The sequence below is a fragment of the Oratosquilla oratoria genome, chromosome 25, assembly GCF_046742065.1.
Source record: "Oratosquilla oratoria isolate Oo_2021 chromosome 25, ASM4674206v1, whole genome shotgun sequence".
Taxonomy (NCBI): Eukaryota; Metazoa; Arthropoda; class Malacostraca; order Stomatopoda; family Squillidae; genus Oratosquilla; species Oratosquilla oratoria.
In genome coordinates, this window is record NC_134801.1 from 22990896 (window position 1) to 23003579 (window position 12684).

The 12684-nt window shown below is 42.5% G+C and overlaps 1 protein-coding gene across 3 annotated transcripts in view; it reads right to left on the minus strand.

Moving 5' to 3' along the window:
* The window catches only part of LOC143038856 (uncharacterized), a 59391-nt gene that overhangs the window by 9902 nt on the left and 36805 nt on the right, over positions 1–12684 (minus strand). For all 3 annotated transcript variants that reach the window (XM_076208481.1, XM_076208482.1, XM_076208483.1), the window contains exon 4: positions 10405–10601. In XM_076208481.1, the coding sequence (XP_076064596.1) occupies positions 10405–10601 (197 nt within the window). The remainder of the gene's footprint in view (positions 1–10404; positions 10602–12684) is intronic.

Here is a 12684-nt window from a genome sequence, read left to right on the forward strand (position 1 = left end):
GAGAAAAATAAAGAATGTATCCCAGTCTACTTAATTCACCTACACACAATGGAGCAAAGCTATTCTTATCTTCCACAATGAGAGTAACATATATGTATCCTTTCAGGAACAAATGATATAGAATAAAATCAATGCATCTAAATTACATTAAATTAAACTCCTACATACATACATACATATACCAAGGCTTTTTCCCCCTTACAAGGGAGGTAGCCAAAAATGAAAAGGCATAAAGTCATTCCCACCCATTCCATCCCTGAATACACTCCACACCCCTCCACCCTCCCTCTTATCTTAACACCTCCTGGATGACGGGTCATCCCTGCACCTTGTCCACTACCCTGGGTCAGAAGCAGTGTCGCAAGACACAGCACATCCACAGCAAGGCCGCCTCATTAAATCGGCGACCCCCCCTCCGTCCCCCCATGCATAAAAGGAGAAGACGGGGAGAAATCCCTTTGGGCTGCGTCAAATTTTGCTCACACATACTACCTCACCCCCCCCATTCCACCTCATGCATCACAACATCATCCATATACAACCATTCTCCATTCACCCCTGTCTTCTGTCCTCTCCCGTCCTTCCTCAACAGACATTCCCCTCTTCCCCAAAGCCCCCTTCACCCCATCCATCCACCTCATTCTAGGACGTCCCCTCATGTTCACTCCCTCCACATCTGCCTTCCATACCTCTTTTACTAGTCTTTCTTCACTCATTCTTTCCATGTGTCCAAACCATCCTAATACTCTTTCATCAACCCTATCTCCCAACTCCCTTTCCACCCCCATTCTTCTCCTCACCTCCTCATTTCTCACTCTATCTAGCCTAGTAACCCCCATCATATTCTCAGACACCTCATCTCAAACACATTCAAACTCCTTCTCTCTTCCTCTCTTATGTTCAATGTTTCTGCCCCATACAGTGCTGTTGGCACAATCACTCCTTCATACAGTCTCCTCTTAGCATTCATTCCCAAATGTCTATTCCTCATTACACTCTTCAATCCACCAAGGCATTTACTTGCTTCTCTCAATCTACATTCTATCTCCACCTTCACTCCACCTTTTCCTGCCACATTTGCACCCAAATATCTAAAACTATCCACTTCCTCCAGTCCCTCTCCCTTAATGCTCACTTCCAGTCTACTGCCACTTTCACCCCTTGTACAACTCATCACCTTACTTTTACTCACATTTATCTTTAGCTTTCTTCTATCACATACTCTCCCAAACTCTGTCACCAACTTCCTCAGTCCCTCCTCCGATCCTGCCACAAGCAGTGTCGTCAGCAAACAATAGCTGGCTCACCTCCCACTTTTCTCCATTTTCTTTAACCATCTCCAATCCCTGACCCACTATCCTTGCATTTACCTCTTGCACTACCCCATCCATGTATAAGTGGAACAGCCAGGGCGACATAACGCATTCTTGACAGTTCCACCTTTACCTCGAACCACTCACTCTCTCCATTTCTAATCCTGACACAAGCTCTACTACTCTCACAAAAACTCTTGACAGCTCCTCGAAGCTTTCCTCCCACAGTGCCTTTCTGTCTACCCTATCCAGATCCATAAAAACCCAAAACACTTCTTTCCCCTTTCCTATAGCTTTCTCACATATTTGTCTTACCACAAAAATCTGATCTACACAACCTCTACCTGTCCTAAATCCACACTGTTCCTCACCAATTACTCCCTCTGTTTCTCTCCTAATCCTCTCAATCAAGATCCTCCCATAAGCCTTCCCAACTACACTTAACAAGCTAATCCCTCTTGAAACTACTACATTCACACTTGTCCCCTTTTCCCTTGTAAAGTGGAACTATACAGGCACTCCTCCAGTCCTCTGGCACTCTACCCTCTCTCCAGCAAACATTAAATAACCTCACCATCCAGTCCACCATCACTGTACCTCCTTTTTTTAGACATTCTGCATGGCATCCATCCACACCAGGTGCCTTACCTGCTTTCATCATCTTAACAACTGCCTTCACTTCATCCTTCCTTATTTCTCCTCCATTTTCCTCACTCATCACTCTCATTTTCTTAGCATTTCCCACTGCAACTATCTTTCCCTCCCTATCCTCCTTCACATTTAGCAACTCCCTAAAATAATCTGCCCATCTTCCCCTTACTGCCTTCTCCTCCATTATCATCTCTCCATCTGCACCTTTTACCTTTTCTTCTCTACTTGATTTGCCTCCTCTTCCTCTCTTAATTTCTTTCCAAAACATCTTTTTATTACTTTCAAAATTTTCTGTCATACTCTTACCCCACTTCACTTCTGCTCTCCTCTTTGCCTCTTTTACCTTTTGCTTTACTTCTCTTTTCTTTTCTTTGTACCTCTCATATGACTCCCTCGTCCTACTTTGTAACCAGTCTGTGAAAGCTCGCTTCTTCTCTTCTATAACCTTCTTTCTTTCCTCATCCCACCATTCACTACCCTTCCTTCTATTTCCTCCTGTCCTTCTTGTTCCACACACCATCCTTGCACACTTTGTGACTCCCTCCTTGAACCATCCACATTTTTCCTCCACACCTAGCTCTACTCTATCCTTCACTCCCTCCCACTCCTCCTTCAGCTTCTTCTTGTACTCCTCCTTTTCCTTTTCATTTAAAGAGTTCACTCTAAGCACCTCCCTACCTTTTGTCCCTTTCCTCTTTCTCCATCTATCCTCCACTCTCAACTCACCTTCCACCAAAAAATGATCTGATATTCCCCCACCCTCTCCCCTTAGCACATGTACATCCTTAACTCTTCCTATCATAGTCCTATTTACTACTACATAATCCATATATGCTCTATCTACCACCCTTCCATCCACCACCCTCTCCCATGTGTACTTATGCTTGACTTTCTTCCGAAACACTGTATTTGCTATCATCAACTCTCTTTCTAGACACATTTCCTGGAACTCCACATTTCCCAACCACTCCATCAATTGGACCATTTCCTACCCTAGCATTAAGGTCTCCCAGTACTATTACATTGACATTTCTCCCTAAATCCTCTATGCACTCATTTAAATCTATCCAAAATGCCTCCCTTTCTTCTACACTCTTCTCACTGCCAGGCCCATATGCACTTACAAAGACCCACATCTCCTTTCCCAGTTTCACCTTCATCCACATTATCCTTGAGGAAACCTCCTTCCACTCCAGTACACATTTACCTATCTCTTCACTTACTAGAATAGCCACCCCTTTCCTCCCTTGCCCTCTCTTCATTCCTGATAACCTCCCACTTACACTCCCAAACTTACACTCACCCTTCCCTTTCAACTTAGTTTCATGAACTTGAACACTTTCTTAAACAACACAACATACACATTGTGATTATACAAGAAACAAAACTAAGACACTCACACAAAACACCATCATTTCATAATTACACCACCATCAGACAAGACCGGACCGACGGCAATGGCGGTGGACTCATCACCCTGATCCATCACTCCATCTGTTTTGTGGACACAAGTGCCACAACCAAAATTCTCCTCCCTACCACAGATAACACAACAGAAATCCAATCCATTCGAATCCGCACAGGCAACAAATCAACACTGACAATAGTTAACATGTACATTCACCCACAATCATCCCCCACAGTTCCAAACACCTCCAGGCCTCAATTCAGCCAACTCGCCTCAATCCCCAACCTGATCATGGGTGGTGACTTCAACGCCAAGTTGTCTGCCTGGTATGTCGACAACCCTGACACAGACAGAGGGCTTGATATACAGACTCAGTTTGACACATTGACTATCATGAACAACACACATAATCATACACATATCCCACACCAAGCCCTCTACACTCCCTCCTCTCCTGATATCACCTTCTGCTCCCCCTGCCTAACCCCAACAACATCATGGAGAGTGGTCGGAACCCTTGGTTCTGACCACCTTCCAATCATCATCACCACCAAAACAAGATGCACCCCAGTTGGCCACAGACACACATACACCAATTACAAGAAAGCTAACTGGGAAGCTTTTACTAAAGAGACAGAACAACATTTTGAAACACTTAACAGTACACCAATCACAAACATAAACATTGCTGTGCACACTTTTAATACAATCATACAAAACGCAGACAAGAGATACATCCCTAGAGGCAACAGAAAATCACACAACCCCAACTTCACACCAGAAATCCAAGACCTCATCAGACAACGTGACACACTTAAACACGATACCCCCACACCTATCCCTCAAAACATAGCAGACCAAATACAAACACTAAACACTGTGATTGCTAATAAAATACACGAACAAAAAACACAAAATTGGCAAAACTTTATCAATGCACTTGATCACAAAACAAACACCAGCAAATTGTACAAAACACTCAACAGCATTACACTATCCAACAGTAACACTACACGCTCTCACGCAGCAATAATCACAACAACAGATAATCTACCCTCAAACAGACAACAAGCAAACACACTCATACGTCATTTTGCACAGACAAGCCATCTCACTTCTCACCCTCACGACCGACGCACCATTCGACGTAAGAAAGACTTCCCCACAGACTCAGACTATACACCCTTCATAGACAGTCAGACAAAACTCATAATACTTACTCTCAAGCACTCATCTGCCTGTGGCCCTGATAACATAAGCAACATCCACCTAACACATTGGACCACAAGGTATACATGCATTCACAAACATTGCAAACTACAGCTATTCACACAACACTATACCTGACATCTGGAAGCATGGTAAAATAATCACCATTCCAAAACCGAACAAAGACCCAACAATCCCAACATCACACTGCCCAATCACACTTCTCTGCACCCCCTAATACTTAAACTTGTCACACCACATATTCCCCTTGCTGACTCACAACACGGTTTTAGGCCACTACACTCCACAAACACTCTTCTGATAAACCTCACACAAAGAATTTTAGATGGCATCAATTCAGATAGGCCCCACCAAAGAACACTTCTCATAACATTAGACATTAGTAAAGCTTTTGATGCTATCCCCCGCCACAACCTAACAAATAAAATATATAACACAGACATGCACAATAACACCAAAAGATGGCTGGCCAATTATCTGGCAGGTAGGAATGCTTACGTGTCATATAATGGCCAATCATCGCACATCAGAAACATTAAGAATGGAGTACCACAGGGCTCAGTTCTATCCCCCACACTATTTAATCTATACATGCATGACTTACCCACACCAGACAACTCAGAAATACAAATCTCTTCCTACGCAGACGACATAACAATCACATGCACACATCGTAACACAGACAAAGCTGCGGAAATAATCCAGCCATACCTTGATACACTCAACACATGGTTCATCACAAACAGACTCAAAATAGCTCCAACCAAATCTACAGCAACACTTTTCACCAACTGGACAATAGAACACAAATACATACCTCATCTCTACATCAACAACACGCTAATACCACACAAAAACACACCGAAAATTCTTGGTGTAACATACGATACATCCATGTCTTTCAAACAACACATCACAAACATAAAAAACAAATGCACACCTAGACTTAACGCACTTAAGTCAATCACTGGAACGACATTTGGACAAAACAAAGAAACTAATATAACAATATACAAACAATGCATACGCTCAGTGTTGAATTATGCGAGTCCTGCATGGGCTCCTAATCTCAGTGAGACACACCACAACACCCTTCAAATCATACAAAACAAAGCCCTAAAAACAATTACAGGCTACACAAATACAACACCAACAGACCATTTACACCATGAAACAAAAGTCCTCAAAGTCAAGGACCACCTCGACATCAGAGGCACACAAACACTTGCCGCAGCCACCACAAACACATCACACCCGCTACACTACATAGCAGAACACCCACACACACCAAGAAACATTAAAACAACACCCAAAGACCTTTATTACGCACAAATACTCTCTTCTCTTCCTCCACAACCACCAAATACCAGCCTCCGGAAACATATTCATAATCATATCACTCACCGCTCCATTAACACACTGAAAGACAACACACTGCTGCATGCCAGACCCCCTGATATCCACCCTTCTGAATCCTCTCTCCCACAAAAGGACAGAGTCCACTTGGCCAGACTGCGATGCGGCCACCACCCAGCACTTCTAAGCTACCAGAAGAGGCTGGATGACCGCATTGTGAACAGCTGCCCAGGATGTAACACTTGACCCCATACCAAACAACACATAATGGAAGACTGCATTATACACAATCATGCACGCAAACAACACAACATACACTCTATAAAGGATTTGTGGGAAAACCCAGTTTCGGCTGTAGCATTCCTTGGGGAGACGGGACTGCTCGGACAGACAGTCTAAGGAACGACAACAACAACAACTTAGTTTCACTCAAAGCCAACACATCCATCTTTCTTCTCACAAACATACTACCTATCTCTTCCCTTTTACTCTCATCTGTACCACATCCACGCACATTAAAAGACCCAAACCTTAGGGTGCTGGTCGGAAAACTCCCAGACACTCTTATGCCTTTACTTTTTCGTTTAGGAATGTCCCCTGTGGGGCTACAAGGAGAAGGATGCCTAGTCCCACTCCCCTTCCCTTTCTTCTTGCCTCTTACGATCCAAGTGGAAATACTTGGTGGCATCTCGTTATATAATTGTTTGGCCAAAAGGCATAAATCCGCTCCCACCCATTTCATCCCTACATACTCCACTCCCATTCACCAGCCCTCCCTCCCTCTCTTCTTGGCTCCTCTTGGATGATGGGTCATCCCTGCATCTCACCCACAGCCCTGGGTCAGAAGCAATGTAGCAAGACACAGCACATCCACAGCAAGGCTGCTTCATTTAATTGGTGACTCCCCCTCTCCATCCCTTCATGCAGAAAAAGATAAGACGGGGAGAAATCCCTTCAGTCTGCATCAAAATATCACTCACACATACTCCCTCTAACCACCCATCCCCCACCCACTCCCTTTCATGCATCACAGCATCATCCATACACAACCATTCTCCACTCACCCCTATCTTCTGTCTTTTCTCTTCCTTCCTCAACAGACATTCCCCTCTTTCCCAACGCTCCTTTCACTGATCCATCACATCCTTTGCCTTCCACACTTCTTTTACTAGTCTTTCTTCACTCATTCTTTCCATGTGTCCAAACCATCCCAATACTCTTTCATCAACCCTATCTCCCAATTCCCTTTCCGCTCCTGCTCTTCTCATCACTGCCTTGTTTCTTACTCTACCCAGCCTAGTAACCCCTACTATACTTCTCCGACATTTAAATCTCAAACACATTTAAAATCTTTCTCTCTTATGTTCCAAGTTTCTGCTCCATACAGTGCTGTCTGCACAATCACCCCTTCATACGAGCATAGCTCCCCTTCCCGCAAAATACAACTAGGTAAATACAGTCTCCTCTTAGTATCCATTCCTAAATGTCTATTTCTAATTACACTTTTTAATCCCCCAAGGCATTTACATGCTTCTCTGAATCTACATTCTACCTCCACCTCCACTCCTCCCTTTCTTGCCACATGTGCCCTCAAGCATCTAAAGCTATATCCACTTCCTTCAGTCTCTCTCCCTTAATACTCATTTCCAACTTGCTGCCATCTTCTCCCTTTGTACATCTCATCACCTTACTTTTACCCACATTTACCTTTAACTTTCTCCTCATGCACACCTCAAACTCTGTCACTAACTCCCTTAATCCCTCCTCTGATACTGCTAAAAGCACAGTGGTGTCAGCAAACAACAACTGGCTTATCTCCCATTTTTCTCCATTTTCTTTAACCATCTCCAATCCCTAGACCATTACCATTGTATTTATTTCTCACACCACCATGTACCATGTACACATTGAACAGTCATAGCGACATGACACATTCCTGGCAGAGTCCCATCTTTATCTCACTGACTTTACTTCATTCACTGGAAATCTGCAGCACCTACGATGGCTGGTAACTGTCCTCTGGCCCTTTGCTCTGGGAAAAATATTTTGGACTGTTGTCTGTGTTATATTAGTGTGGGACAGCTTATGTTAATGGGATGGGACCAGTTGCTGGTTGTCAGGTCTCTTTATGTGAATAATAATGGTAAGTGTTGTCTTGGGTGGAAAACCTCTAGTCCCACTGTGGCTGGCAACCAACCTTGGGCTCTCTAACAGATTTATGAGAAGAAATTTGGGACTCTTGTCCCTAGGATTGGAGATAGTTAAAGAAAATGGAGAAAAATGGGAGATAAGCCAGTTGTTGTTTGCTGACAACACTGTGTTTGTAGCAGGACCAGAGGAGGGATTAATGAAGTTAGTGATGGAGTTTGGGAAGATGTGTGAGAGGAGAAATTTAAAGATAAATATGGGTAGAAGTAAGGTGATGAGATGGCAGCAATTTGGATGTGAGTATTAAAGAAGAAAGGCTGGAGGAAGTGGATAGCTTTCAATACTTGGGGTGCATGTGGTGGGAAAGGGAGGAGTGGAGGTGGAAGTAGATTGTAGACTGAGAGAAAAAAGTAAATCCCTTGGGAGATTAAAAAGTGTAATGAGAAATAGACATTTGGGAATGGATGCTATGGAATAGAGTTTCCTTTGAGGCACCTGTGTAGGAAATATATTGGTCCAACAGAAAGTGGAACTCAATGGAAAGGTCCGCTTGGTAAAGCCTTATCCACCTGTGAAACTCTACCAGTATCACCAAATGGCTTTCATTGTATTGCTAAAGGAGCTTAATCAGGACCAAGCTTACCTGCACAGAATTATCAGTGCTATTAGAAGTGGTATAACTGACATATGAAACCAGGGCCAATATCTCATGCAAGATGGCTCACCACTGCTAAAATATGTTGACTTTATGTGGCAACAGAAAAACCTAATATTGACTTGTATGTCCTCACATATTTTGTCATGTGTCATTATGGGCCCATCTGATTTCACATCAAATTCTCTCCAAAATGCACGGAGGGGTCTAAACATCTGGAACAGATCAATCTTCTGGAAATGCTTCAACCTGCCAGTGAGGCCACAGCCTGGCAAATAATCCAAAGGAATTCCTAATGGCATTTTCCTGAGAACATCCTTTTGGCAATGCTGGCAGACGTTGGTCAGAAGAACAGGAAATTAGCTATTGATAGAATCAAGAAAATCAGATAGGTTACTGTGTATGAGGAAGAGATACATGATTTCAAGCCACCAAAAATAGATAAGACTAAGAACCTAAAAGATCTACTTCTCCCTGAAGAGAAATGCAGGTTTGAGCCATCACTTACGATGCATCTATCTAATTTGGACCTACAAAACAGTTGACGAGTCACTCTCTATTGACATTCCATCCCACTCTCAAGGTGTGGAGCAGTGTGTGCGAATGGCGATGGAAGCTTCTGGCAAAGTTTATGGAAAAGAAGCAAGAGATGGCTACATCCAGGTGGTATTAAAATCCTGTGACTTCATGCCATTGTTTAAGGCAAAGCATGATTTTAATGTATCAGTTGACAGAGAGTATGCCTCAGTTACATAATAAAAGTTGAACTCCTCACTTGTTTGTCATTATCCTTGAGTTTAAATTCAACTCTAATGTATTTAGAAGCACTGATAACAAACCAACACCTCCAATAGTGTATATCTTTCTGGCTTAAAAACAAAGGGGGGGGTTATTCCAAATATTTCTTAAAAAAAGAAAGAGAAGAAAAAAATCTACCTTTGAAATATATGTACTCAAGTGTACAAAACCTGAAATGTTCATGTTGACTTCCTGAAATTTGTTTATTGATGCTACACCCTATTGGATACATGGAAAGAACAAGTGATGAAAGATTAGCAAAAGAGGTGTGGATGGCAGAGATGGAGGGAGTGAACTTGAAGGGATGACCTAGGATGAGATGGATGGATGGGGCAAAGGGGGCATTGAACAAGGAAGGGAGAAGGCAGGAGATATGGATGAATGGAAAATGTATATGGATGATACTGTTATGCAAGGGAGGGATGGGGGATGGTGGGGTAGGGGGTGCTTATGTGTGAATGATATTTTGACGCAGCCCGAAGGGATTTCTCCCTCTCCTCTCTTTTTCTGCATGAGGGGATGTAGAGGGGGGGTTGCTGATTAAGTGAAGCAGCCTTGCTGTGGAATTTACTGTGTCTTGCTGCATTGCTTCTGACCCAGGGCAGTGGATGGAGGGATACAGGAATAACCCGTCATCCATGAGGAGCTGAGATGGGGTGGGTGGAAAGGGTGGTGGACGGGAATGAAACATGTGGGATTAGGTACATGTCCTTGACTTAGCTACCCCCCCTTAGAAGAAAAAAAAAAAAAAAAAAAACCTCTTGGTATGTAGATAGAAACTTGAGGCAATAATTAATTGATTGATTGGTTACCAATGGTAAAATAAACAGTAAAATGTAACCAACCCATCTTTCAGAGTCATAAATCGATGGTGTACTGTAATTGTTCCTTCTGTCAAAGGTGCAGGATTGGAGACTAAACAGAGAACAAAATGTCCAGCTTTAGGACCAACCAGTTCTGCAAGCTGTTTATGTATCAAACACTCTCTTAGGAATGGCTCCAAGCTGTTTGATCTTCTGTATCTGAACCATCCAATGACATTCTGAAAAAATAAATAAATAAATAAATAAAATAAAATAAAATATAATGAAAAAAAAAAAAAAAAAAAAAAAAAAAAATTCTGAGTTTATTTCCATTTAACATGTATCTACAAACTTAAATTTACGCCAAATAATAAGCACTATTCTATAATTAATTTTCACTGAAAACCTGGAGTGTAACTTATACATGGGGCGAAACTAAAACTGTCATGGTGTGATACCTACCAATATTGTCTGTTGATCATTACCAACTTTCACCATGTTAGATCAATCAATCAATTATTCAGTCTATCCATTGCCCAATATCTCTCTAGCAGGAGATTCAAGGCTCCCAGGTAAATGGCAACAGCCTTCTGAGTGGCCCCCCATAAAAGAGACATAGACACACAGAGAGAGAGAGAGAGAGAGAGAGAGAGAGAGAGAGAGAGAGAGAGAGAGAAAGACAGAGAGAGAATAAAATGGTGTTGTTTGCACACAGGGAGCTGACAATCAATCATTCCATCAACCTGTTGCTCCTGATCTCTCTTACTGAAGACTCGCAGCCTCCAGGAAAGCGGCAACAGCCCCTGAGTGGGACCATAAATCACTTACAGAAGAGATATTGTGTTCTTGTCTGGGGATTGTTAGAGTGGAACCATTGTAACATGAGCAGTTTGGTGTCTTCTGTGTGGTGGTTGCACCTGGGGCAGTTAGAATCTGCAGTGTCACGAAGTAGTGTCATGCAGTAGGTTATTTATAACACATCATGTAGTAGTGTCACACAGTAAGGCAGATATGTGAGAAAGCTTTAGTGAAAAGGTAATGATGCTTTTTGGGCCTTTACAGATTTGAAAAAGGCTTATGATAAGATAGACAGGAAGGCACTGTGGGAGGTATTGCAGATATATGGGATAGGAAGAAACCTGTTCAGAGCAGTCAAGAGTTTTTATGAGAATAGTAGAGCTTGTATTAAAAATAGAAATGGAGAGAGTGAGTGAGACTTCACCAGGGATGTGTCATGTTGACATGGCTGTTCAATTTATACATTGATGGGTTGGTGTGGGAGGTAAAATGCAAAGGTAATGGGCCAGGGATTAGAGACGGTTAAAGAAAATGGAGAAAAAGGGGAAATAAACCAGTTCTTGTTTCCTGATGACACTGCACTTGTAGTAGGATCTGGGTAGGGATTAAAAAAGTTAGTGACGGAGTTTGGGAATGTGTGTGTTTAATGAAGGAAGTTGAAGATAAATGTGGGTAAAAGTAAGGTAATGAGATGTACAAAGGGAGAGGATGGCAGCAAATTGGAAGTGAGTATTAAGGAAGAGAGACTGGAGGAAGTGGTTAGCTTTAGATACTTGGGGCAAATGTGGCAGGAAAGGGAGGAGTGGAGGTGGAGGTAGAATGTAGATTGAGAAAAGCTAGTAAAAACTTTAGGGGATTAAAAAGTTTAATAAGCAATAGATATTAGGGAATGGATACTAAGAGGTGACTGTATTTACCTAGTTGTATTTTACGGGAAGGGGAGCTATGCTCGTGGTGTCCCGCTTTTGTATCTCGCAGTGTCTAGTTTGCTTTTAAACTCATGAATGGTTTTTGCGCACACTATTTCCTTGTCCAGTTTGTTCCAAGTGTCTACCACTCTATGTGGAAAACTGTTTTTCTTCAGAGCTCTTCTGTAGCTATATTTTTTTTTATTTTCTTTCCATGTCCTCTTGTGCTTCTCCTGTCCCAGTTTAACAAGTCCTCTCTATAAAGTATTTCTGTGCCTTTCATGATTCTGTAGATGGTCAATATGAAGGACTGATTGTGCCAACAGCACTGTATAAGGCAGAAATATGGAACATAAGTGAGAAAGAGAGGAAGAGTTTAAATGTTTTGAGATGAAATACCTGAGAAGTATGGTAGGGATTACTATGCTGGATACAGTGAGAAATGAGGTGAGGAGGAGAGTGAGGGTGGAAAGGAAGTTGGGAGATAGGGTTGATGAGAGAGTAATGGGATGGTTTGGACACATGGAAAGAATGAATGAAGAAAGATTAGTAAAAGAGGTGTGGAAGGCAGAGGTGAAATGAACATGAGGGGGCGACCAAGGATTGGATGGATGGA